Raw genomic sequence first — 27,679 nt, 5'->3', positions numbered from 1 at the left:
AGGCGTGTATGATGCTCCATTGTAGTGTTTTCCTTTGCTATGCTAACAAGATTCATTGAAATTTAATTTGGAGATTTTTCTTAAATATAATTATCATATTACAGAAAGATGTTGATTATTAAATTGATCATGGTAAATCACAAAGTGCTACAACCATACCTGTTCTCCCCTACTATTCCTTTCTTTATGTGTACTGCACCTTTAAATCCTTTGAGGTTCCGTGTCAGTCACTGTTGAAAAAAAAGTCCAAGAGATGAATGGTTTTATAGAGACTTTTTATTACAACGTTAAATAGCACCCTCAGAAACACGCCAATGCAAATATCAGTGCAGTTATAGCTTTGCTCGTCTCGGGTTAAAGTCCACAAAAGAAGCAGCATTTCGAGGTTTCTAGCAAAGTCCGAGTCCTGTACGAAACGTAAGTTATTTTTTTTAATCGACAGCTTCACTTAATATGCACGCAATAACTGATAATTACTTCAGATTTCAAACTAAGTTATTTATCTGATATCAAATCAATCTAATCTTCCAACAAACGGTTACTGAATATCAATGAATCGTTTGTCTTTAATTTGAAGCTTTTCATTCTTTATATTCAGTTTCAGTTATTTTTTGTGTGTTCCACTGCACTGTTATTATTGTTTTTCTTCTATGTAAACATGCAGTCGACGGACAAGACCATTAATTAATTTTTTTATAAAGTTATATTATTTTCAATTTTAAGTAAAACATGACTTCTTTTTGAAAAATATAATCAGACGATTTTTTTCTATTCTGTATATGATGTCAGAAAGAATAACCAAATCAAGAATTCTGTATTTCTTTGAAATGTATACAACATTTGTATAAACTAATAAAAGCAAACATAAGTTAAAATCTAACTTGGTTCTAACTCATTTAATAAAGCAAATATGAACATTTATTTAAAAATTAAATAACTTAAATTTAGTTTAGCCTAACACAAACAGAGTTACGTTTCTTGAACGATTATCCTTTAATTCCTGTTATCAGTATTAATATGTGGACACAAATGGCACTTTCTCCTAAGAAGGTTGGAAACTGCGTTATTAAGATTGTGAGGAGATTTTTTTTAAAAATTATTTGTAATGCATGTTCTTTTGTCACAGATGCTAATAGCAAAAGTTAGAACAGTCAGTACAGATCCCCTCACCTCTAAGTTACCCAAAGAGAAAAGAAAGCAGCTCTGTGGTTTTCTGGGGAATGTTGACCTGACTCTTCTCTACAAAGCTTCTGTTCATGGATATACTGCTTCTGCCTTTCATCAGCGATGTGACCGTCAGGGTCCCACAGTACTTGTAGCCTATAACAGTTCAGGCTACATCTTTGGTGGATACACTAGTGTAGATTATACTCAAAGTGGAAAGCAGATTACAGATGGGGAAGCTTTCCTGTTCAGCTTTCAAGGTGGAGCCTGTAGCTACATCAAAGTTAACAGTGGACAGTATGCACGTTATGATGATGCTAAAGGGCCCTGCTTCGGCCAACAGTTGTACTTTTTCTACAACAACCAACCAGTTGTGTATCATCAAGGAGGGAATGCATTCAACATTAATACCTCATCAATGTATGGGAATGACACTCAACTGAGTGAATGTGAGGTGTACAAAGTGGAACGGGGTAAGTCAGTCAGTCATCAGCTTTATTACAAACCTATATTCTTCTACACATATAATCAAGTACAAATTCATTTTTGTCTCTTTAATATAATTAACTTATTTGTTGTCTTTTAATTTTACCCCAATAAAAAATTATATCTTTATTCAACAATTCCCAGAGCCTGAGATCAGCGTTGAGGAGAAACCATGGAGGAATGTTCTATGGACAACTGAGTATGTTTCTTCTTAATCTCTATTCTGCTCATTTCCTATGGAAATCTGAAATAATAAAACCGATCTGTTATAGACGAAGAGACGAGCTCATGGGACTGATCAAGAATTATAAACCCCTGATGACGTCAGTGAGTCGGGTCAGAATCCTAATGATTGGTCCTGTAGGTGCTGGAAAATCCAGTTTCTTCAACTCAATTAACTCAATCTTCACTGGTCATGTGACTAATAAAGCCATGTCAGGATCTGCCGGCACTAGTCTGACCGTACAGGTACAGATTCAATAGGACTTGGCTTGTGACATTAAACAACAATTGTTCCACAACGAATAATAATTCTTGTTTGTTGGTAGTTTCGCACATACCCAGTGAATGACGGTCGTGAAGGAAAGCCGTTGCCATTTGTGTTGTGTGACACCATGGGACTCGAGGAGCAATCAGGTGCAGGACTGGATGTTGATGACATCAGCAGCATTCTTCAAGGTCACGTACCAGATCGCTATAAAGTAAGTGCATGGGTTCATGTTTCTGGGCTTGGAAATTTATATTTAGGAGTATTTAAATTTAAATTTAAAATGTCTCTTTAAGTTCTATTACTTTCAATTCAGTTCAACCCCATGGCACCATTTCAACCGGATGAGCAAAAGTCTTCCAGACCTGCATCTCTGCCGGAGAAGATCCACTGTGTGGTGTATGTGATCGACGCCACTAAAATCTCCATCATGTCCAGCAAACTAGAGGAAAAACTCACTGCCACACGCAGAAAAGTGAACACACTGGGTAAGGTGACCATATTTATGCCAATCATGTGACTAATCCAAAGTAGGTTGTAAATTGAGATACCTGATAGTTGCATGTGATGTGACACACGTCATTATTTTCAGGCATTCCGCAGATCGTCTTGATGACGAAAGTAGATGAAGCATGTCCTCTAGTGGAGGAAGATCTTCAAAGCCTTTATGTCAGTTCCTACATCAAGACGAAGGTGAGACATGATCACATGATCATATGAGCTGTTCCCACAGGACTCGGAGTGACTGAGATGTTGTTTTGTCTGTGCAGGTGCAGGAGGTGAGCTCTCGGTTGGGTGTGCCGGTGTCTTGTGTGTTACCGGTGAAGAACTACAGTCAGGAGCTGGAGCTGGAGCTCAACTGTGACGTCCTGCTTCTCACGGCGCTACAGCAGATGCTTCGCCTTGCAGACGACTATTTTGATGATATACGTCCTGTGGAGGGTTGAAAATGGCAAAATTGAAAGCTCTGTGAATCATTTACATAGCTTAAAGAAAGCTTTTTTGCATTTATGTGAATAATGCAAAATGCAAATCAAAATGCCTACCCACCTTAATTTTAACAGAAAAACAGGTGCGATTAGTCAATAAAATGTGCGAGGCATCTGGTGTCTTCCACTTCCAGTTATTTAAGTCATTGTCAACTCTCAGTTTTAAGTCTGTAACATGAAAAGTTTAATGATTATTGTCAAAGAACTACAACATAGGATATTATCTCTGGGGACTGGGAGTAGTTTTAGCGCTTTTTTATATTTTAGTGCAGCGTTCGACACTGTTGATCATGGCATTCTATTGTCCCGCCTTGTACAGTGTGTGGGTATCCGAGGAAGTGCCCTTATCGGGTTTAGATCTTTTCTTAGTAACAGGGCCCTTTCAGTAGGCATTGGAGGCTCTGTTTCATCCATAGCTACACTTCCCTGTGGTGTTCCCCAAGGGTCCATAAACGAAAACACATCCAATTTTAATGACGCTTAATTAATTGCCAGTGCCGCAGTGCGTTATTGAGTTGAATTGAAAATATTGCTGTTTGTTTGCTTAGAGCAGGGCCGGCCCTGACCAATTTGCTGCCCTAGGCAAGATTTTACCTGACGCCCCATCACACGTGTTGGTGATTATAGTCATATATACAGTATATGTATGTATGTATGTATGTATGTATGTATGTATATATTTATATATAGCAAGAGCATTACATCTAGCATTCAAGTCAACTCTGAAAACTTAAGCATACCATTTATGTAAATAATTACTGATAACTATTTAACAGTAGGCTACTACTACAAAGGTTATAACATCATCTCAGTACAATATTGAGCATATATATCACTTAGACCAGTCTATGGACCAGCGCATGCGAATTAAAACTCTTTTACTGTCTATGATTAAAACCCAGAGATCGGTACTGCGCATGCGTTTATGACCGTCCAGCTACGCCATTGTGCTACAGGCTGCAGCGTGCATAGATATGTATATAAAGGCTAGATGTATTACGGCGGAGTTTCCATCGTCATCACCGGCGGCCATCTTGTCACAAACAAGCTGATGTAAGATGAGTGATCAGCACGAACACAAATACTCTTATCTCGTTGAAATCTTGACGGATTTACAAACGGTTTGGTTTCTTACAAACGTTATTAACATGGCTATAATTATCTGGATGATTATTTATTTATACACTTTTTATTCATGAGTATGCAGTGTTATAACTACATCTCTGACGTTTATAACAAAACTAACCGTTTAAAAATCGGTAGAAAATTGAGCAAGTTATGGTCATTTAAATAGTACATGTACCATTAACACAATGTTACGAGTGAGCGAGCTGCCTGTGACAAGATGGCCGCCAGGTGCAGACGTCGACCTCCATTGGCCAACAGCGTTGACGACATATCTAGCCTTTATATAGATATCTATGGCAGCGTGTGTCTCGGCGGAGTTCACGGCTCTGGTTGCCTGTCTATGCAGGCAACTGTCTATCTGTCTATGTTGTAACGTTCTTCTGGCATTTTGAGTCAGGAAAGAATTAACTGCTGCTTACATTTACATGTTTTTGTTGCACGAAGAAAAAGGTAAGCATCGTTGTCTATATAAATATTATAAGAGCCTGTATATTGTATATTGGCCTAATTATTCAAAATTTTGAAAGTAGAAAATGTTATCGTAATCGTAAACGTCAATCGTGAAATGTTTTGTACTAGTATATTTGTATATGAACTATTATTGAATCACAGGGATGAAACGGAATAATCATTTGTTATCATTAGTTTCAGTTTCGATTCTGGTGTTGTGCCGAATTTCGATTCCCTGCCTGCCACCATAGGCCTGCCACTCCCCTCCGTTGAGTCTGCTACCTGATTTATGATTGGATAATATAGGCCGCGTGATCTACATACATAATATATACATACATCTTATCGTAAACTTAACCACTGGGGTGACTGAGTTCAGGTATGTTCTTGAAATGTGGATTTCAAAAGACAAACTGTAATAAACAATATGAAAAACGCATTTATGTGACATAAAATACAGTAAAAACTACTGCTAATATTGTAAAATATAATTCAAATTATATATATATATATATATATATATATATATATATATATATATATATATATATATATATCTAATGCTTGAGCAATGAGAACCTGTTTGCTCAGAGACAAAGCCAGGTGAGGAATGTGGCGGTTCCCACACCTTAGTAATTTCCACATTCATCTCCATTTCAATGCAAAAAATATTTCCTGTATCACAGAAATAAAACAACAGAACAGGCTTGACTTGGGTGTAACATCCTAAAAACAAGTTGAAGCATTTCAGTGTTTCTTTTCACACAGAAAGCGCTCTACGAAAGGTAAGTTACACATACATATTATAAGAGTATAAAATATTGCATACATATATTCAAAGTAGTTTTAAATTATTATTTATTAATTTGTGTTTGGAAAATATGCTGTAAAAATGATTTTATTTTGATATAAACTCTTATTTTCTTATAACTCTTTGTTCAGTGGCAATTCAAAGAAACAATGAACAGCAAGATTAAAGGAAAGTAAGTATGAAATTGAATAAAATTCAATTGTGCTTTAGGTCTATATCAAACAAACAAACAAACAATTTTTTTTTTTTTACAAAAGCCACAAACAGGGGAATTGTGACTTATCAACTTTTTCAACAAATGCCCAAAAATGTGGATCATCAACAGGACATCAAACTAAATCTGAGCTGTTATCTATTTTCTATTTTATCTATTTAGCTGTTGTAATATAAACAAAATAAAATAGGACCCAAAAGTGTACCCGGTTGGTGGATTGTGCTGACTGAACATATTAAAGTGATAGTTCACCCAAAAATGAAAATTCTGTCAGTTTTTACTCACCCTCATGTTGTTCCAACCTCGTTCATCTTCGGAACACAAATTAAGATATTTTTGATGAAATCTGAGAGCTGGATCACTCCTCCATACTAGTCCATAGGCTTCTTGTGGGATTGAAACTTGTTCCCCGAAAAGTTATTAAAGACATCATTAAAATAGTCCAAGTGACAACAGTGGCTCAATCTTAACTTTATCAAGCGACGAGAACACTTTTTGTGTGCAAAAAAACACAAAAATAACGACTTTATTTCAACTATTAATTTCCTTCTCTGTGAGCCTCGAGTGAGTTCACTAGTGTAACAGCGTATGATCTGTTGTTGTACGTCACACGCATCACACACATGACCAGCGTCGGCCAATTAAATAGTGAGCCTACGTGTGGTGTAGCTCTACGCTATCACACTAGTTTAACTAACTAGAGGCCCACAGAGAAGGAAATGAATAGTTGAATAAAGTCGTTATTTTTGTGTTTTTTACACACAAAAAGTATTCTCGTCGCTTGATAAATAAAGTCGTCTTTATTTAACGAAATCAAGTCGTTATTTTTGTTTGTTTTTTTGTGCTCAAAAAGTATTCTCGTCGCTTGATAAACTTAAGTTTGAGCCACTCGGACTATTTTAACGATGTCTTTAATAACTTTTCGGGGCCGGCAAGTTTCAATCCCTCAAGAAGCCTATAGACTAGTATGGAGGAGTGATCCAGCTCTCAGATTTCATCAAAAATATCTTAATTTGTGTTGCGAAGATGAACGAAGGTCTTACGGGGCTGGAACAACATGAGGGTGAGTAAATACTGACAGAATTTTCATTTTTGGGTGAACTAACCCTTTAATTCATTAAGCTCAATTCATATTGTATTATTTGCATGTCTTTTTCTTCAAGGATGTATAAAAGACAAGTCAGAAATGTTCCCACGGACTCCCTCACTTCTGATTTACCAGAAGAGAAAAGAAAGCAGCTCTGTGGTTTGCTGGGGAATGTTGACCTGACTCTTCTCTACAAAGCTTCTGTTCATGGATATACTGCTTCTGCCTTCCATCAGAGATGTGACCGTCAGGGTCCCACTTTACTTGTAGCCTATAACGGTTCAGGCTACATCTTTGGTGGATACACTAGTGTAGATTATACTCAAAGTGGACAGCAAATTACTGATCCAGACATATTCCTGTTCAGCTTTCAAGGAAAGATCCCTGTGTGCATTAAAGTTAACAGTGGATATAATGCACGTCTTGATGACACTGGAGGACCCAACTTTGGCCAACAGTTGTACTTTTGCTTCAACAACCAACCAGTTTTGTTAAATCAAGGAGGGAATTCATTTAGTGTTGATCCAGCAAAACTGTATGGGAACGACGCTCAATTGACTGAATGTGAGGTGTACAAAGTGGAACAGAGTAAGTCAATCATCAGAAAAAAAAGAGTTTAATTTGCACATGTAGTCATGTACTGTACAATAAGTTTCAGTCCTTTTAAATAACTTTGTTTTTATTTTTTTAACATTCTCCTCATTGCACCAGGCTTTCAAATCAGTGCTGAGGAGAAACCATGGAGGAACGTTCTGTGGACAGCTGAGTATGTTCCCGCTCAGGTTTTGAGATCTTTTGTTCACTAAAGCCCTAAGGGGTGAAGGGCCCTGATGTTTTCTTTTAAGTACATTTTTAATTCACATTTTCGGGCACTTTTGGGGCCCTTAACATGCTGAAACTTTGCACACACGTTGGAATCGTCGGGCATCAGGGTTACAGGTGGACAGGGGGGGGTTATGGGGGACTCTGCAGCGGACCCTTTTATATGGTTATATTTGAGGACCCCTTTTCCAGGGGGAAAACATTTTAGGATTTTTATCCATATAATGCACTTTACTGGTAACCAAACGGTTCAAGGTCCAAAAGACAGTTTCAGTGCAAACTGTTCAAAGGGCTTTAAACGATTTCAGACGATGAATAAGGGTCTTATCAAGCAAAACAATCGCTCTTAAAAAAAAAAAAAAAAAAAAAAGTTTACGTTTTACAAGCCCAAATGCTCGCTTTGCTCTGTTCTGTGTGACTCTCCTGTTTGAACTCGTTCATCAAAATGAACAAATCTTTTTCCAAATTTGTTCATTTTATTCGTTCGACTGAAGAAAGCAAGACATGGATATCTTGGATGACATGAGGGTGAGTAAATTATCAGCAAATGTTTTTGTTAAAAGTGAACTACTGCTTTAAGATACATTATATACTTCTGAGCTTAATTTTGGGCTGTGAATGATAACTTCGCACTCTTTTGGAAAGTTGCTGAGAACAGTGTTTTCAGAATGGGTTGCTTTTATAAGGTATTGCTTTTGGATATATATTAGACATCAAAATCTAATTTCTGTCACACTTTAGATTTACATTTTTGGTTTAAAATGTTGTTGAATCTTCTGGTTCAACTATTGGGAAACAGTTAATCCATTGATTTTACTCTTCCTCTGTGTGTGACAACAGACTGACAACATAGTTTTATATAGTTACTAAGATTAATAAAATAAGATTAATGCAAATATAAAAAAATTATGGACTTACAAATTTTTTTAAGTGACCTATAACATTCTATGACATGATATTCATGTAAATGTTATTGATCTCATGGAAGTGGCTGTTGTGGTTCATGGTCATAGCGGCGCTGGCTGCAGTAAATGTGGCATATTCAAATGATTATGATAATTCTATTACATTTACACGCTTTACGTGTATATTGCCTGCACAGTTGTACTAAAGCCACAGATGTGGCGGTGGCGTCGGGGTTTGAACCCATCATCACTGCATGCAGCTATATTTTTCTATTGTAATTTGATATGCACCTATAAAATGTGTTTATGCTGTAGACGAAGAGACGAGCTCATGGAATCGATCAGGAATTATAAACCCCTGATGAAGTCTGTGAGTCGGGTCAGAATCCTAATGATCGGTCCTGTAGGTGCTGGAAAATCCAGTTTCTTCAACTCCATCAACTCGATCTTCATGGGCCGTATAACCAGCAAAGCCATGTCAGGATCTGCCGGCACTAGTCTCACCACACAGGTACAGATTCAACAGGATTCAGTGTTTCCTACAGAAGTGTCTCTTCAGATCTTGATGTGTTTCTCTTCTGGGTTGGTAGTTTCGCACGTATCCAGTGAAAGACGGTCGTGAGGGAAAGCCGTTGCCATTTGTGTTGTGTGACACCATGGGACTCGAGGAACAATCAGGTGCAGGACTGGATATTGATGACATCAGCAGCATTCTTCAAGGTCACGTACCAGACCGCTATAAAGTAAGTACACTGTTCTCCAAAATGAATAAGGGTTGAAGTATGAATGATAAAACGTTTGTTTCATGCTCTATCCTCAGTTCAACCCCACAACAGCATTTCAACCGGATGAGCAAAAGTCTTCCAGATCTGCATCTCTGCAGGAGAAGATCCACTGTGTGGTGTATGTGATCGACGCCACTAAAATCTCCATCATGTCCAGCAAACTTGAGGAAAAACTCGCTGCCATACGCAAAAAAGTGAACTCACTGGGTAAGGCGACCATATTTATGCCAATCATGTGACTAATCCAAAGTAGGTTGTACATTGAGCTAACTGTGATGTCACACACCTCAATATTTTCAGGGATTGCTCAGATTGTCTTGTTGACAAAAGTAGATGAAGCATGTCCTCTAGTGGAGGAAGATCTTCAAAGCCTTTATGTCAGTTCCTACATCAAGACGAAGGTGAGACATGGTCACATGATCACATGAGCTGTTCCCACAGGACTCAGAGTGACTGACATGTTGTTTTGTCTGTGCAGGTGCAAGAGGTGAGCTCTCGGTTGGGTGTGCCGGTGTCTTGTGTGTTACCGGTGAAGAACTACAGTCAGGAGCTGGAGCTGGAGCTCAACTGTGACGTCCTGCTTCTCACGGCGCTACAGCAGATGTTCAACTTTGCAGACGACTATCTGGATGATGTTGGTCACACAGAGAGCAACCCCATATAACGGGCTGCTGTTATTTAATTTCCTCAACTATTCTGAGGCCAGATTTGTGACTAAAATGTAGAATTTGTCTGCAACAAATATAACCACAATTACAGATTATTTGAGTTAATGTAAAACACAAAGAGTTCTGTTGTTACAACCTACAATTCTGTGAGTGTTCTGTATTCCTATCACATAACAGTTGTGAATTTTGTGTTTTGGGATAGCACACAAAAACGCTGGATGGTGCCTTCACACATATTTCACAAAATATGACGCGTTTACAGAAAGCGAATGATCCACTGCTGTATTCTATGTTTTAAATTTGTAAATGTTGTTACTGAAACATTTTCAGCATTGTGATTTCTCTGTTTATTATCAAAGACTTTTCCGATTAACTAAAATGAATTGTTTCTGAAAATGTAATGAAAATATCTTGTGAATTTGTTCATGATAGGGTGGACATATAGTGGTTTGCTCATACATTGTCAGCTTACAGTTAACTTATAAAAAGTGCTGGAACTTGACCAAAATGCATTTCTAACAGGCTCTCTTTTACACAACACACATGAAGTTAAATGTAAAATCCCAGCTTTTTATCATGTAAACTGAAGTGTCAAAGGCACTTTATGGTGATGGTGATGTAGTGCGTTTAAAAGTGAATATGTCTATGAAAGATTGTACCAAACTTTACTGTGAAAAACACAATGCTGAAAAAACATTTTCAGTAACAACATTTGGATTTAAAATAAGAGATAATGAATAAAAGTTATGTTTGTGGAATACCACGGATTGTACGCTTCATCATAAGAAGTCTATTTCTTTATGTTTACATACAATTGTGTTACAAAAATAATAAACAATTGTATTAAACTAATAACGTCTACCTATAAAATAAAGGCAAGAGTCTAAAATATAACTTAAAGCTAACGTTACACTGTGTAACTCTTTTAGTTTATTCTTAGCTAAAAACACTTAGTTCTTTCAAAAATATATGTGCTCATTAATGTATATTTACTTCGTTCAAGTAATAAAGTATTCTCGTGAGTGTATAATATGCAATACGGGTAAGGGGTTCTAATGTCGGTCGCCAATCTAATGCCCCTCCATCTTGAAAGTACATTAGCCAAAGAGGGACATGCCAGTTAATTGAAGCTTTGCCTTTCGCGTTTACCTTTGAGTTAACACTCATGGACGAGGTCGAACTGGAAGCCATGTTAATCTTGGACTACATTGGCCACCGTAGGAGTTAAAACGAAATCGCAATGGGCTATATGCACGCATAAGTTCCGCATTTGACGTAAGGATGCTCGTCCATTTCCGGTTGTGTAGATTAAAGCGGAGGAAAACCGGAGAAAACGGGATTATGGCAGAGTCTTCAATATTTACTGTCCTCCCGTCTTTGAAACGAAACGTACATACGTTTAGATGTAATTTTATATATAGTTATGTTTATTTAATATAATTTTAAAAAGAAGCATAAACACAACGAGGGGTGTCTGTTTTATCTGTTTTTGTGACTAACGTTTCATTAGTATAACCATGGAGTATAAAATTCAATATAAATTCTCGGTATTGCATTGGACTCTATGATCGGCGGAAGTTATCGAGCATCCTTAATCCTTCACCGGAAATAACGCCGTGCATAGAGCCCATTGAGAGGAACAGAAACTAATATTCGCTGGATGGTCATATATCTTTTCGCCACTAGATGGGGGTAAAAATCACACAGTGTATAAAAAATAATAAGCAGAAAGGTAAGCGAAGTTGACATATTGCTAGAAAAGATATACAGACAAAAGCTGAATTAGCATTACTGTTTATTGAAATAACGAAAGGTGTGAATCAAATGAAACATGGACCAAGAACCATATGTTTACTGTCAGATAGGCTAGTTACTAGACAGACGACATCAGCAGGCTGGAACAGACGTTTTCCGTCCTGTAGATTACTATATAAAAAACTCCTGTAACCATCTGTAGAAACCCACAGGACAGCATTATCAGTTCATATTAAACTGACACCTCTTTCTTAATTTGTAGTATTAGTTTGGCATTTTTAAACCACAATTTCAAAAATGACAAAATAGAAGACAAGACCTTTTTTTTATATCAGTGTTAATACGGTGACTTGTTAGCGTGAATAAGAGGCAACACGCTTGGTAAAACACAACACGTATAGGAAAACTATTAATATGGACATCCTGACAAATAGCAGATGAAATTGATTGCAGGTGTTCACTTTGACTCCATATGGCTTTTAAGATGCTCGGACATGACAAGTTTGTGCTTTCTGCCTGGCATTTGTCACTGAATCGCTCATACTTGTTAAATAACATCAAATAAACAATATGTGCAGCGTGGCCATCGCAAACGTGAAAGCTTCGCGTCGTCTGACGAATTACGTGCTCACTGCGAATTCGTCTACGAACAGTCTACAGCAATGGAGAACTACGAGAGTGGACGGAAAGGGAATGCTTGTTTCCATACGTGGTCTATATTTTCTGTGCTTTTCGGTATTTGACATTTATAAAGAGGACATTCATATTCAAAATCGTAAAAAATAATGGAACACTTTCCTTTCAGAACTGTACAAGATTAAAATAAAAATCAACATATAGTTATACATATTTATATGACAAAACTGTTACATTTATCATTTCTATATAGAAATTTTTTTTTTACTTTTAATGGTAAGCAGAATGCAGTATTCCCTCTGAGTAAAGCAACTGATGGTCTAAAGGTCATAGTTTATGTACTTGCATGCTAGAACTGGTAGTTTCAATCCACAGAAGTGGATAACGGGTTGAACATGGGTAAAAGGAATAATTGTTACTCTGGTACTTGCTAATATCCACTAGGTGGCATCACAAGCAAAGAAAATGGTAACAGTAGTAAGTGCATCTGGATGGAGGGTTGTTCAAGTCCTTCATTAGTCCATGTGAGGGAATACTGCATTGCCATGTTGTGTTGCTAGTAGTGTTCATTAGACAGCTTGTTTTCTACTCCGATTGGCCAAGCGGAAGGGTCACGCTCCTCTAACCTTTGGCGAGTCCTACTGGCCCTCTTTGGGTGAGGAGGGTGACTGGTTACCGGAGGAAGTCTTGAGGTTGCCCAGTGTTTTACTGAACCAGGAGTTTTTGGCAGCTTGAACCTCAGTCATCAAAACGCCCCTCTGATGCTCCAGCTCCTGGTACATGACATTAACAAATCATATTTAAGTTACTGTAAACTGACATGGCTGTAAACTGTAATTTTTAATATTTACCAAGTAATATTTACAACACGTGTTAACTGAGTTTCTTTGGTAAGATACGACAGCAGATTTTTAGTGCCAGAAAAAACTTTAAGTAGGCATGCATAAAGTCAAAGTTTTGAGAATAAAGTCTTAAAAGTACAAGAGTACATGTGTAATCGTTTGAAAATTAAGTCAAAAAGACAAAAATAAAGTCAAAATTATTAGATTAAAGCAAAAGTTTGTGAGCAAAGTCACATAAAATTCTGAGATTTAAGTAAAAATGACAAGAATAAAGTAAACATAATGAGAATTGTCAAAATTATGAAAGTAACGCAAAGCTTACATGGAAGTCGTAACAATATGAAATTTAAGTCAAAATTATGTGAAACATGAGATTTAGGTCAAAATTACATGAACAAAGTTGTAACATTATGAGATTTAAGTCAAAATTATGTAAACAGAGTCGTAACATAATGAGATTTAAGTCAGAATTATGTGAATAAAGTCTTAACATAATGAAATTTAAGTCAAAATTATGTGAAACATGAGATTTAGGTCAAACTTACATGAACAAAATTGTAAAATTATGAGATTTAAGTCAAAATTATGTGAATAGACTCATAAAATTATGAGATTTAAGTCAGAATTATGTGAATAAAGTCTGAACAATGAAATTTAAGCCAAAATTATGTGAAACATGAGATTTAGGTCAAAATTACATGAAAAAAGTTGTAACATTATGAGATTTAAGTCAAAATTATGTGAACAGAGTCGTAACATAATGAGATTTAAGTCAGAATTATGTAAATAAAGTCTTAACATAATGAAATTTAAGTCAAAATTCTGTGAAACATGACATTTAGGTCAAAATTACAAAATTACATGAACAAAGTTGTAACATTATGAGATTTAAGTCAAAGTCATGTGAATAAACTCGTAACTGAGATTTAAGTCAAAATTGCGTGAACAAAATTCACAGGTAAAAAAATAAAAATAATAATAATTTAAAAAAATTCACAGGTTATTCAAAATTCAGAAAATAAGTTGTAAAATTCGATAAAAGATTTAAGAAAAATGACAAGAATAAAGTAAACAACGAGAATAGTCAAAATTATGAAAGTAACGCAAAATTACTTGGAAGTCGTAACAATATGACATTTAAGTCAGAAATATGTAAAACGAGATTTAGGTCAAAATTACATGAACAAAGTTGTAACATTATGAGATTTAAGTCAAAATTACGTGAATAAAATATTAACATTATGAGATTTAAATCAAAATTGCGTGAACAAAGTTCACAGGTAAAAATAAATAAAAATAATTTAAAATAAATTCACAGGTTAGTCAAAATTTAGAAAATAAATTGTAAAATTCGATAAAAGTCAAAATTATGTGAATCAAGACACAACACTGAAATTGTAGTAATACTTTTAAAATTTTGAGCATAAAGTCAGAACTACAAAGTTGGAATTTGAGAAGTCATAAGAAAATCAATACTAAAGTGACATAGTGAAAACACAACTATTCTCAAAATGTTACAAATAGTAAATGTTAAGACTTTACGACTGTTAACCTGGCACTAAAATGTATTGAGATACAACAATATCTATAAAACACTGATTTCAAATGTGTTAATTGTAAACTACTAAGTCCGTGGTTTAGAACAAATATCTCCCTTTAAACAGATAAAAGTCAACGTGACGACTGACCTGGATCTTGCACTTGGCCTCCACCAGCTGGAGTTTGGTTTGCGCCAGCTCTAGCTCGAGCTCTCTCAGCTGGGCCTTGAGCGAGTCCTTCTCCTCATCCACGTCCGTGTCCCGGTTGTCCTGACTTACCGCAGGGATCTGCAGGGGTCCGTCTTTGCTGAACACTTCCCTACAGCGCTCACACGCCATCACTTTAGCCTGGAGGAACGAGAGATATGATCGCCACAGACTCAACAGACCACATTAGAGCACTCAAAGACTAGTTACTCACCTTAACTATATCCAGTTCTTCTTTTGTGGACGCCTGCTGTTTCTCCAGCCTCGTACTCAACTGGGAACATATCTAACATCACAAAAACATCTTATTATACGCCATCCATCACAAATAATTCCTAAAAGAGATGTAAGGTCCTGAAGATGTTATTTTGATATCATTTCTAGCTTGAATTCGTTTTTGGTTATATTTTCCAATTTCGATTCAGTTGAAGTTTTAGCCATTTTTGTCGTTTTTATCATTTTTATCTATTTCTATAATGTTTTTATTTCAGTTCTAGTGTTTGGGTATTTTAGTACATCAAGTTAAATAAAAAAAAAATGTTTCTTGGCTTAATAACATAAGTTTATATTTTAGCATTTTATTTCAGTCATGTTGTTTTAATGTTATTCAGACTTATGTTATATTTTTTATTTTACTAGTTTGAATTTTTTTTTTTAAATATATATTCCGTTTTCATTCAATATTTAAGTTTTTGTAATTTTTGGGTGAGGACCCACCCCATCTGAGGGTTGCCCCCCTAAAAATATCATTAAAACCATACTGTGTGTTGTAAATAATATAATGATATATACTTAAATCGTTTGTATTGTTTTACTGCGTACACAATTATTTTAAGTTCAGAAAATAGGTGGAGGACACAAGATAATTGAATTATTATAAACTATACCTTTGTGTAAGCTACAATTGAAATTTTGGCTGTATTATTTGTGTTCACTTTAAAAATTTGCTCGATAATTTTGTTGTTTATTGTCCCCCCAACAGTTAGATGAAATTGATTACTTATTTTAGAAATGGAAATTAATGTTCCCTTAGCAACTAACTGAAATAATAGTTTACATTTTTTAAACATTTTATTTATTTTAGTATATTTTTATTAATAATTTTAAAATATTTTGATCCCATTTTATTATTTTAATTAAATTTTTAGTTATTTTGTTTTATTTTGTTTGTCATTTTTATTTCAAATTTAGTTTCAGTTATAACTAAATGAAAATCTTATTTTTTCTTTCTCAGTTAACATTTATTTTATTTCAAGCAACAAATGTTTTTTTTAATGGTTCTTCTAGTTTCAGTTAATTATAATAACCCTGATTCAGTAGCCATTTATCTTAAAGTGTGAGGTGAATTTAGAGGATTGTGGGATTTCTAGATATGTATGGGACACTCAAGCATACCTGTTTATACTCTGCTATGATAGCTGTGGTCTTCTTGATCTCAAACTCTGCTTTCTCCAGCTCTCTCCTGAACACTTCCTTCAGCTGAAAAGCAAAAACATTCTCGTTCATGTCTGTAGCAGTTAAGTTTAATACTCCACAGAGTCCTCGATCCTCGTACCTGTGCCGTCTCCTCCTCTTGTCTTCTCTTCTCCTCCTCGGTCTCTACCAGACGTTGTTTAGTGTTGAGCAGTTCCTTGTTCAAAACATCAGCTTTGTCCTCGGCCTGAGAATGCAGATCTTTTAAACACACAAGATCTAAACGAAAGCCAATGTATAGTGTGTTAACTAGTGTAGAAGTACCTGGTCCAGGTCATTCCTCAGTGCTATCTTGCTGGTCACCAGTTCATGGGCCAGATCATCGTTCTCCTGCTCCAGACGCATGCTGGCCTCCTGCAGTCGCCGGTTTTCTCTCTGCAGGGACACATACGCGGTTCATTTATTACTTTATGGAGGAGAACTCGGGCAGGTTAACAGACGGAGACTGAAAAGACTGCGAGGCCATCTTTGCACAAGCTACAGACTCAAATTTCCCAAGCACTCACATGTAAGCATTACAAAAGTACATGATTGTGTAAACTGCACCGTTGTGCAATACATGAATGCAACAAAATAAAAGGACATATACTAATTTTGTCACTAAAATACTCCAATGACTGTTTCAATATTTTGACCGTTTCTTATTTTTTGTCAGCAGAGCATATTTTTTTATTATATATATTTTTTTAATAAAATGTTATTTTTTTTCCACTGTTTTTATACTGCTTTATTTCCTATTATTATCTTATATATAGTAAACAAATATACAGTAGTAAAATATTATAATATCATTCAAAATTAAAGATGGGTAATAAATTAAGATATTTAAAAAGTCTTCTAAAATAATAAAATATTGTAATTACAGTAAATATATATTTATATATATTTAATTCAGTAAAAAAGTAACAATAAACAGTAAAAGTATATAAAATATTATTATTAAAAAAGGTTAAATTAATAATAGCAAAAAAAATAATAGCTCAAATATATAAATTACTAAAAGACTATATAATAATAGTAAAAAAAATCAAGATGGTAATAAATCAAGTAATTAATAGTCAAATAAATAAATAAATAATAGTAAAAAAGTGCATAAAATAGAAGAAGATAATAATTATAAAGCATTATAGACAGGCAAATAATATAATAATGGCAAATAAAGATACAATAGTAAAAAAATTGAAATTGTAATAAGTTGAGATAACTGCAAATAATAATTAAAAAAAATGTGGTATAATAATAATAATAATAATAGTACAAAGATGGTAAACAAGTAATTAATTAAGATAATAATAGCATGATTACAAAAATTATAATTAAACTATATAGGGCTGTCAAACGATTAATCGCGATTAATGCTTGTATATTTAAGAAAAAAAAAATCATTTATATATAAATATTTATATATAATATAAATTATATAAATCTATATACAGTATATACATGAAAATATTTCTTAAATATATACAAGCATGTGTGTGTATTTATATATATATAAAATAATTACACAGTGCACCCACATATATTGTGTAAACACAAACTCTTATTTTTGATGCGATTAATTGCGATTAATCGTTTGACAGCCCTAAATTAAACATCTAAAACGGAAAATGAAACGGCTCACATAGACCCGGCAATAGTAATTTAGTCAGAAATCTAATGCATTCATGCATGTTTGTATATTAAATATTCCAAAAAAAATTTAATTTGAAGTATATTCCACATAACTCATAACTTAGTAGACTATCCCTCCCAAATAAAAGCAGGAAACACACAAAAAGCTGCACATTGACAAAAAAACTAGGAGCCATATGTAAAGAGACTTGGACAACAAGCTGATCTAGGAACAGTTTTTCACATCCAGTCTTGAGAAATCGCACTAAATGACCACAGTGTGACTTCTGCATTGCCTGATTAGAGAGCTGGCGTTGTCACAGGGAGTCTCCCACTGCCTCACATGACACACATTTCCTTATCAGGAAGGGGAAAGCTGTCATCTGACTTCCATTTACAAACACACACATTGCTGGTTAGCTTGTGCACAGCAGTTAATGTAACATGTAAGGCTTGAGGTCATCATTTCAAATGGATCAGAGAAACAAACACACATGCAGGCAGACGTTAGTAGCCAATGAGCGCTGGTGGGCTGAAGGCTTACCTGCACCGTCGACCCCAACACAGTGAATACAACACCCACTAGAACAACCGCAGAGGCCTTCCCCATCCAGCACCGCTCCACACATACAACACCAGCTGTCCATGCTCCACCCCCCGCCACAGATCATTGGTTAAATGGGTGAGTGAGGGAATCTCATTGGTTAGATGGGTGAGTGAGGGAGAGGGTAAATAGGAAGTGATAGCAAGGAAACCACTGAGTAATGGAGCTTCCTTTAATAGCATGCTTGGCTTTTTAACACTGCACGTTGCTTTTGAAAGCACACATTCAAACAAATATTAAAAAAAGTTATACATATAGCTTTGGGTTACACATTTTGTTTGAAAAATATAAGCTTTAAAAAGTAATACATTCAAATCACTTTAAATAAAAAAGCATGTTTTTTTGCCTTTTAAACATTTCAGCTCCTGTAAACATGAGACTTAAATGTGCCAACAAAAACACAAAAGCTACGTGACAGCTTTTTTTTTTTTTTTTTTAAATGTATGATACAAAAAATAAACAAGGCACTTAAATAAAAAAAATATGTCACTTTTTCCTTCATTTAAATGCTCAAAAAATAAATTAAAATATTTGGTGTATAAAATCTAGAGTCTACAATGCGAATGTTTGGCGAGTGTTTAGCTCTTTCCCTGCGACGTACAGCGTCTGTGGTTTCCAGTGCAGCCCGCTACACAGTCCTGAACTGAGACAGAGTGAGACGAAGATGAAGATGAAGATGAACGTAGGAGGTGAGGATGAGGACTGGAGGAGGGGAGGCTAAATCAGGTTCCTGCTTACCTGATATCTGTCTATTGGGTCTTCCTGCTGAAGCTGGCTCTCTTTCAGAGACTGATACTCCTTCTCAAACTTCTTCAGCTTCTTTGTCGGCACCTAAGAAGACAGGAAATTAGAGATTAGGTTTGTAAAACGTACAACATCTCGCAAAAAACATCCATAAATACGCTGTTTAATACCGTCAAAGCTTCCTCCATCAAAGAATGTATAAAAAAGAATGACTTTAACTTTCTAAAGTGGTACAGTGGTGTAGTTGTGTGTCTCTCAGATTTCATGAAAAAGATCTTAATTTGTGTTCCAAAGATGAACGAAAGTCTTACAAGTTTGGAACGACATGAGGATGAATAATTAATGACAGAAGTTTCATTTTTGGGTGAACAATGCCTTTAATATATTATATCAATTACATTGAATTTCATTTTAATTAACTATATTACAGGACTGTTGAATGCTTGGTTCTGATTGGTTGAACGTTTAAGGCGTGCACTTATTTTCAGGGAAAGACACGGCTAAATTTGCAGGCCGGTCTTGCGGCCGCATTAAACATTCTTTTTTAACATTTCAAGAAATGTTATAATGAAACTTAAATATAAATAATATGTAAAAATGTACAAAATATATAAAGACTGTTCACTACTATAAAGAAGGTAAAATTCCAAGTAAAAATCATTATAGATATATTATTATTATTGCCAGGGTAGGACATTACTTAAAATATCAAGAGTACAAAATAAAAGAGAAGGAAGGTCAAACTTACAAAAAGTATTTATATATATTAGAACCAGACCGATATATCGGTAGACCGATATTAGGCATTTTCCAAACTATCGGTATCGGCAGTTATAATAGCCGATAAATTAATATTTCAAAAATAAAATAAAAACGGATGAAACACGCTTGAACCATGTCATGAGTGTTGGAGTCGTATAGTTTGTCCACCAGAGGGCACTCTACACCGTCCCTGTTGGCAACACTCATGTGCATTATCATATTATTTTAGTTAGTTAAAACTCATAAATAACTAACTAATGTTAGGGAAATCTGTTAATGTTTTTTGTTGCGCGTTTCTGAAATTAAAAAATAAATAAAACAATATCGGCTGATATATCGGAATATCGGATTTTAAAACCAACAAATATTTGTTTCGTTAATTAATTGGATTAAATGTGTCAAAAGTGACAGTAAAGGCATTTATGATGTTACAAAAAATATTTCTTTTTCAAATAAATGATTCCCTTTTGTTCTTTCTAATCAAAGAATTCTAAGCAGCAAAAACACTGATAATAGGAACCATTAATTAATAGATCAGAATTATTAATAATTGAGCACCAAATCCGCATATTAGAATGATTTTTGAAGGATCATGCGACACATATGTCAGGAGTAATGTCTAATATAGAATTTTTCCACATACAGTATTTGGTAAGACACTAATCGACAAACAGCATGAGCTTCAAATGCCCTTTCTACACTTCCTTTAAAAAGCAAAGGCATCTCAGGAGCCTTTAAAAGCGCAGCGCTCCTGTCTGTTGCTATGGTAGCTTAGCCGGAGTTAGCATGGAGTCTCTGAGGGTGGAGCGCGCTCAGTGAAGCCAGTCCTGAGGGGATCTCTTCATCCGGGTTTACTGCAGGGGACTTTGTTTATTACAGTCTTCATTCAGCAAGTCTGGGATCAGTTTTCATAAAGCCTGTCATAATTGGCTACTTCATTTGAGTACTTCATTTCTGCTCGCACACAAAGCAGAAATGTGTACTGCCACACCAACATCACTTTGAGGGCAAACGAACAGAAATTTGCTGGATCATATCATTTTGAATCTCCATGTTTCTGCTTTATTCACTTCCAAAAAACACAAAAGGAGCCTTCTTTTTCTCTTATCTCTATCTGCATCACTTCTTCTGAACAGCAGCTCATTGTTGACCGTCATCCGTGATACCATACAGTGTGTTTGACCTCTGACATCAGGATGAGGGTCGCCGGAGCAAGAAACTGTTGCACCACTTGTGTTATCAACGAAGCCACAGGCTTTTTTTGTTGTTGGGGAAAGCAGTTGTAACGATGACAAGTCAAAAGCTTGCGCTTGAGTAAACTGACTTCTCCTTTTGGGAAAAAAAAGGGTTACAAACAGCCACCTTTGCCTTTCTACTCCAGCACAAAGTGTCCGTTGTACTGTTCGGAGGAATGTGAACATGATACAAACTCTTCAGAACAGAGTCAACTAGGAGGATAAGCAAACAATTGATTCATAATATCAGGACAGAAAAGGAAAAGAGACAGAAAAAGAGAAAGGAGGGGTTTTTAGGGTGGATGCTCTAGGGAATTGGGTTATTGCAAGGCCATTACTAGGGCATTCTGGGTGGTTGCTTGGATGTGTTTTCTAATATAGGGAGCTTTGCTAGTCTAAAGAGCCCAATGATATTATGGTGTCTAGATATCTCATAAACTCGTTTTCTCTCGAAACACACAAGGTATGTCCCAACGTTTAATACTTCTGGTTAGGCTTAGTGACGCTTGCCTCAGAGACGGAGAGGAGTAAAAAGGAACGAGAAGAAGCCTATTAATCTGACATTCAACGGTGTAGATAAGAGACCAGGCATCACTAGATGAAGAGATGTTACAAGAACACGCAGTCCGGATGTGCTATGTACAGCCACAGACCACAGAATGACATGTTAAAATGGCACAACCAACATGGAAGTCAAGTTTCAGCACAAACGTTAACACTCAAAGCCTTATACATATGGAAAGTTCGTCAGGGAGGTTTCGCCTCAAGTGGTCGTGTAAATGACGAGTTTATACATCCAAGACACCTACACAGGTACAGTATGAATGAGTAGCTGATCTCCATTTTCCATTCAAGTTGACATTAACAGCACATGTTCCAAAAGGTTCTATACACTCTTAAAAAAAGGGTTCCTTTGGGCTCTATATAGAATCCTGGGGTTCCATACTTGGCCAATAGAACCTCTATATAGAACCATTTTGGAGTTCCATATATGAAGCGGGGGATGGAACCATTTCTGGTTCTAAATAGAACCATTTCTTCTAAGAGTGTAGTGTAAAACAGTTGCTGTGGCAGTTTTTAGTACAAGTTCTTGTTGTTACAAACAAAGCAAGAACTGCAAAGCTTAATTTTGGTGTACTGGAATTTGTTAAACCAGTGCATTCGCCCGGACAGTTTTTGAATATTCAGGTCACTAGGCTCATCGGAGTATTCAAAACATCTACTTGAGAGCAAAAAAAAAGTCACAACATGCAAAATTGCATTAGGTCGACAGACATTCGCTTGCTCCCGAACACAGCCATGTTCTTCTTATTACCAACACACACACAGTATTTTCAACTCCAAGTTGGCATTCCTTGGAATAATAAGATAATGGGGGAAATTGTACAGCCTTGTTATTTCATTACAGGATATTTCTCAGAGTGGAAAGCCTGAGACAAGAAAAAGGCTTATACAACAAAAGAAGATGGCATTCTTGCTGCCAATTTATCAACATTTTTTAAAGAAAAGAAAAGAAAAACAGTAAAAAGCCATTTGAGTGAGACTTACCACCGGTTTAGGTTTGGAGTTGGCCACCAGACTGGCAAAGAAATCCTCTTCGTTAATCTGATTAATAACGTGAGCGTCGTAAGCCACCGATATCGACACTTCCTGCATCATTTTGGCAAAGTTTCTGCGAGGAGCACTGAGCGAGACAGGTGAGCGTCGAGAAACCAAGGAGGGAGGGAGGAAGGAAGGAGGAGGAGAGAGTTGACAAGTCTGCCGAGACCGGGACCAGTTGAAAAGTTTTTTTCCCCCCTTGAGGCGGGAAATAAATGCAAGGGGGAGGAACACACGCTCTCAAAAACACACCTGGTTTTGTCTCCCAAGGATCGTGTATTTCGCTCAGTTCCTTCTGTGCTCGTCCGCAGACTCTAAATTGAAAAGTTACCGCCACGGTCTCATGGGTAGCGGTGGTTACCACTGGAAATATGAAGAGCGGGGCAAGCGGAAAAGGTTGAGAGGAAGGGGGAATTTGGGTTTGTCAGACAAACCACAACGGGGTCTTCTAACTCCCCTGGTAGTTCTCGCTTTATCTTCTCATCTAACTGTCTGGGTCTCGTTTATTGTCCCAAGCCGCTCTCTTCATGGTTTAATAAGTATCCAAACGCAAACATCTACAAGCCAAAGACTCAAGATGGCATGTACCGGAGTCTCCTTTCCATTAAGTCCCCTTTCAATATCAAGAGGAAGTAAAATTTGGAATTTGCCTCGTAATCCGCGGTGGGGGGAGTTCACACGGCTTGTGCTTTCGACGGGAGCAGGTGCCTTTGAATTCCATCACTCTGTAAGCGTATTACCCGGCGAGCGACTTGATCCTCTTTAAGATCACACCACTTCAAACAGAAAGGAGCGCTTTGCATTTCCTCTTCTTACACATGTGATTGGAAGAAGTAAACTGCGCACAGCCTCGTGGTTTATGTGTGTGGTGTCTCTTGTCCAGGTCTGATATGGAGATAACAGGCTTCACAAGGCTTCCTGTCCTTGCCACATAATCTCCTCCCTCCTAGCCGCATCATAAAAAAAACATCCAAACGACATCCCAGTGGCAGAATCTTCCAGAAACCAACAAGATCAGAGTAAAAAGGGAAACGGTGAGTATAAAAATAACACTTTTCAGCAGTGGTTTATTCGCGCTGATTTTGGATGAAACACCTCATTGATCTGCTCTCCTGCTTGCCTTTCACTTTTGTTTGCAGAAGATAAAGAGGAAAGTGTGACTAAGTACACATTTGCACACACACGGGCGCCAATGAGGCGTGGCCAGCGCAGACGATGCAAACTCATGTATGTGGGCAAAACGCCACTTGTCATGATGACGAGAAAATCCAGTTGCAAAATAAGAGGGATCAAACGGCTTGTGCTTATGGTCTTCTCTTAGAAGGAACAAAAACAACAGACTTAAATTGCAAACAGCATGCCTGGTGTGAATGTTGCAGGTGTAAACCCATCCTTCTCTTTAGGGAGTGGACGAGACCTGGCTCAAGGGAGCACGTAGGTGGGTGTGGACTTTAGGGAGTTGAAAGTGCCATTCAAGGGAAAACAAAGAATTGTAATCCTAAAGACTCTCTGGTCTCTCGTCGCTGAATCATTTGTAAGCTGATGAAAGCGCCTGTTACATCACCTCACTCAGATGCTGGTTTCCCACAGAGTGAATCTGACTCTCTGGTTTCTAATTTCTCTCTCGCTGTGTCCAAAATGCTGCCGAATACATGGTTCTCCGTCCAAACTCAGAGAATAGTCAATATAGCACAGGACATGAGATACTGATTTACTTTATATATGTATATAAGTAAATCAGTATCTTATGTCCAGTATATATATATATATATATATATAGAAAGAGAGAGAGAGTAAATCAGTATCTCATGTCCTGTACATACACACACACACACACACATATATATATATATATATATATATATATATATATGTATATATACATATAAAAAGTAAATCAGTATCTCATGTCATGTATATATACATATATAAAGTAAATCAGTATCTCATGTCCTATCCATGAAAAAAAAAAAAAATATATATATATATATATATATATATATATATGAAATCAATAAAAAAATATTTTTATTTATATTTATAATATATATATATATATATGTAAATAAATATAAATAAAATCAATCATATGTAACAGTTATATTTTACATAAAAGTAATTTTACTTTAGTAAATTGTATGTAATTTTATGTTTTACATAGGACCAGGAAGATTCAAATTTTTGCATTGTGATTATTATGATTCTAATATGTTTAACTGTTTAAGTTAAGTTAAAATCGGCAAAAAATAAAAGCACTACTTATTATATCACAGCCTACAGCCGCTGAGAGGCTAAGCAGCAGGAGGAAACCCACGACGTGTTCCCATGGATGTTTATTGACATAGTGATATGATATGCAGATAAAATATACTTTACGATCAGAAACAGAAAGTGGGCGTTCCTAACTACTCACCCCCTCTACACGGCCCATCTAAAAACAGTAAACACTACCAGGTAATTACCCGGAAATGTATACTCAAAATACAAAACATTCAAGACAAACATTTTCTGCGAATACATTACAATAACATTACAATATAATTTATTATGTTTTATTTAAATTTAATTAGACATTTAAATAATTATATTTATAAAAAATATAGATCTATAGAGAACATTAAAAGAAAGCCTGCTTTATTTATTATTTACATGAAAATGAAGCACATTTCATATATATGTGTGTGTGTGTGTGTGTTTTCCATTTTATTAGTTCCGTTTTACACATATTTTTTATTAAAAACAGGTTTCATCTGTTTTAGTATGCACAGACAGGAGACATTTTAATCTGCACATAGTAGCCGCATCCAAGAAAATATCCCAGAAAATATAATAATTAGCAACATTGTTTGGACAAAACATTCTCAGTGATGTCTGAACTAATTGCGGTATTCAAACAGACATCCCAAGTTAAACACTGCATTATACAATTACTGCATTACTGAAGCACAGCAGTGAGTGACTGGAGGCACAGGAAATCCTGCTGTTAGTGCATTTACAGACAGGAGAGAGAGAGAGAAATACAAGGGAGCGGATGAACTCAGTATCATCTCGATCTCTACTCCTCCTTCCTTCCTGAACACGCACACTCAACAACACACCCTGCCCCAAATAAAATGTAATCTATGGAAGAGACACTAATACCAGAAGAAAGTGCGTCTAGAGTGTATAGAAGTTGTGTGTAATGGTTTTGAGGCAGAGAATTGTGTTATTTATCCTTGAGTCCTCAATAGAGCCTTGAACGTAGACAAGGTCTCTGCATTCTCTGAATAACTGCATGCTAGCTCTGTGATGTAGCGCTTCAAATTTCTCAAACAATGCAAAAGCAACCCGGAATTGCATAATTAACTCCTTCAATACAAGTCTATAAGTTTTCACCCATTTCATCATATGTAAATCTGACCGCTTCGACAACTAACAGCACACCTCTTCACTATAAACAACACAATTTGGTATGGTCAAATGAAATAAATGCACAGTTTCTGATGGTGAGTGTTTTGAAAGATGTTTCGAGTTGTTTTTTACCTTGATATTGCAGGCCTGCTCCATAAGGCGCCGGGCGTTCTCTGCCGCCCTGTAGCGTTTCGGGAGCTGGACCCGGAAAAATTTCAGCGCTCCCTCAAAGTCGGCCTGCAGCAGATCTTCCTTTGAGGTCTGCGTTTAGACAGAAAAACAGAACTGGTTTAGGGTCATTTCAGGAAATCAACCTGATAAGCAGCCTGAAAAGGAACTTAGTCTGCTGATTATTTTCCGTATAGTGCTTGCATTGCCCTTTTACTGTGAACTGGACAAACACACAACATTGAGGAAATTCAAAAGACGAGTGTTTGTAACATATTTGCTACCTCTGATATTTCAGCCTATTTGCAGCTATTAAACATGTCCAACGATCCGATGACAAAAAGAGTAAGGAGACTTGCACAGATACAACATCATGACTAGGGAAGTACCAGTATTAAAAGCATGGCCAATAGTGATAAGCCAATATCATTTTTATTTTATGGCCGACAAGTGATACGTGGCCAAACCATAAATCTACACTTTGCTAACAAAAAAATAAAACGTTTGCATGCTGCAAGTGAATGTATCGCATTAAAGCATTATGAAAAAATAAATATTAAAGAATACAAATTAAAAAAAAAAACTTTTAAAAAAATCATAAAATTTACATTATTTTTTGTATTACTATTTTTTTATTTTTTTATTTTTTTTTCGATTTTATTTTTCAATCATTGTTATTAATGGTGGATGATATTAATAATTATTCATCCTGTTGTTTCTGCTGATATTATCATTCATTGAGTTGTATACATCTAAATGTATTTTGTTTTCTTTCGCTTTTTTGTAAAATTTAAAATCCTAATAAAAATACTTAAAAAAAAACAACATAAAATTTAATGTTGCAAGTGACTTCAAGCAATTAAATTAATTAAAATAAAATAAAAATGTTGCATAACTGCATCAGCATTATTAATACAATAATAAATAATTAAATAAAAACATATAAGAGTATAATAGTGTGCTGCAAGTGAACGTCACACATCAAAGCATTAAATACTAAAATGCATAAATTTAATAATTCATTAAAACGCTGTTTGTATACAGCAAGTAAACTTAAGGCAATGCATTATTAATAAAATATGTTGCTGATATAATTACATCAAAAAAGACATTGTG

At 35.8% G+C, this 27,679-nt stretch overlaps 3 protein-coding genes across 8 annotated transcripts in view; 2 read left to right on the top strand and 1 right to left on the bottom strand.

Moving 5' to 3' along the window:
• Positions 1–266: 266 nt before the first annotated feature.
• LOC120486358 (interferon-induced protein 44-like) lies at positions 267–5,083 on the top strand. Its single transcript, XM_039682336.2, has 9 exons — positions 267–417; positions 1,127–1,637; positions 1,795–1,849; positions 1,923–2,118; positions 2,199–2,351; positions 2,454–2,625; positions 2,730–2,830; positions 2,908–4,704; positions 4,900–5,083. The coding sequence occupies exons 2-8, from the start codon at positions 1,127–1,129 to the stop codon at positions 3,082–3,084; spliced, it is 1,365 nt and encodes a 454-aa protein (XP_039538270.2). The 5' UTR covers positions 267–417; the 3' UTR covers positions 3,085–4,704; positions 4,900–5,083.
• On the top strand, positions 4,562–10,766 carry LOC120486357 (interferon-induced protein 44-like). Of its 6 annotated transcripts, XM_039682333.2 has the most exons (10): positions 4,562–4,704; positions 5,391–5,489; positions 5,647–5,687; positions 6,893–7,404; positions 7,528–7,582; positions 8,859–9,054; positions 9,134–9,286; positions 9,364–9,535; positions 9,629–9,729; positions 9,807–10,766. In XM_039682333.2, the coding sequence occupies exons 3-10, from the start codon at positions 5,665–5,667 to the stop codon at positions 9,990–9,992; spliced, it is 1,398 nt and encodes a 465-aa protein (XP_039538267.2). In that variant the 5' UTR covers positions 4,562–4,704; positions 5,391–5,489; positions 5,647–5,664; the 3' UTR covers positions 9,993–10,766. The 6 variants fall into 6 exon arrangements, with proteins under 6 accessions (XP_039538267.2, XP_088991081.1, XP_039538269.2 ...); XM_089134955.1 differs by lacking the exon at positions 5,647–5,687; XM_089134948.1 differs by lacking the exons at positions 4,562–4,704; positions 5,647–5,687 and adding an exon at positions 5,046–5,083.
• Positions 10,767–11,774: 1,008 nt separating this feature from the next.
• Positions 11,775–27,679, bottom strand: part of rabgap1l (RAB GTPase activating protein 1-like) — a 90,076-nt gene continuing 74,171 nt past the window's right edge. Inside the window, exons 19-26 of the mRNA XM_039682325.2 lie at positions 26,528–26,656; positions 19,404–19,496; positions 16,712–16,822; positions 16,530–16,634; positions 16,370–16,453; positions 15,189–15,260; positions 14,918–15,115; positions 11,775–13,160 (exon numbers count right to left, since the gene is read on the bottom strand). Of these exons, the coding sequence (XP_039538259.2) occupies positions 13,026–13,160; positions 14,918–15,115; positions 15,189–15,260; positions 16,370–16,453; positions 16,530–16,634; positions 16,712–16,822; positions 19,404–19,496; positions 26,528–26,656 (927 nt within the window). The 3' untranslated portion in view covers positions 11,775–13,025. The remainder of the gene's footprint in view (positions 13,161–14,917; positions 15,116–15,188; positions 15,261–16,369; positions 16,454–16,529; positions 16,635–16,711; positions 16,823–19,403; positions 19,497–26,527; positions 26,657–27,679) is intronic.

The sequence above is a fragment of the Pimephales promelas genome, chromosome 2 (genome assembly GCF_988280905.1).
Source record: "Pimephales promelas chromosome 2, fPimPro1.hap1.1, whole genome shotgun sequence".
Taxonomy (NCBI): Eukaryota; Metazoa; Chordata; class Actinopteri; order Cypriniformes; family Leuciscidae; genus Pimephales; species Pimephales promelas.
The sequence above is the reverse complement of the archived record's forward strand: the minus strand, read 5'-3'. Positions and strand labels throughout refer to the sequence as shown.

Bases quoted from the DNA above. Each gene is read 5' to 3' on its own strand.
- LOC120486358 (XM_039682336.2), top strand. From the start codon at position 1,127: ATGCTAATAGCAAAAGTTAGAACAGTCAGTACAGATCCCCTCACCTCT. The intron at 1,850-1,922 runs GTATGTTTCTTC...GATCTGTTATAG, and splicing joins AATGTTCTATGGACAACTGA to ACGAAGAGACGAGCTCATGG. The intron at 2,119-2,198 runs GTACAGATTCAA...GTTTGTTGGTAG, and splicing joins GCACTAGTCTGACCGTACAG to TTTCGCACATACCCAGTGAA.
- LOC120486357 (XM_039682333.2), top strand. From the start codon at position 5,665: ATGAACAGCAAGATTAAAGGAAA. The intron at 9,287-9,363 runs GTAAGTACACTG...CTCTATCCTCAG, and splicing joins ACGTACCAGACCGCTATAAA to TTCAACCCCACAACAGCATT. The intron at 9,536-9,628 runs GTAAGGCGACCA...CAATATTTTCAG, and splicing joins CAAAAAAGTGAACTCACTGG to GGATTGCTCAGATTGTCTTG.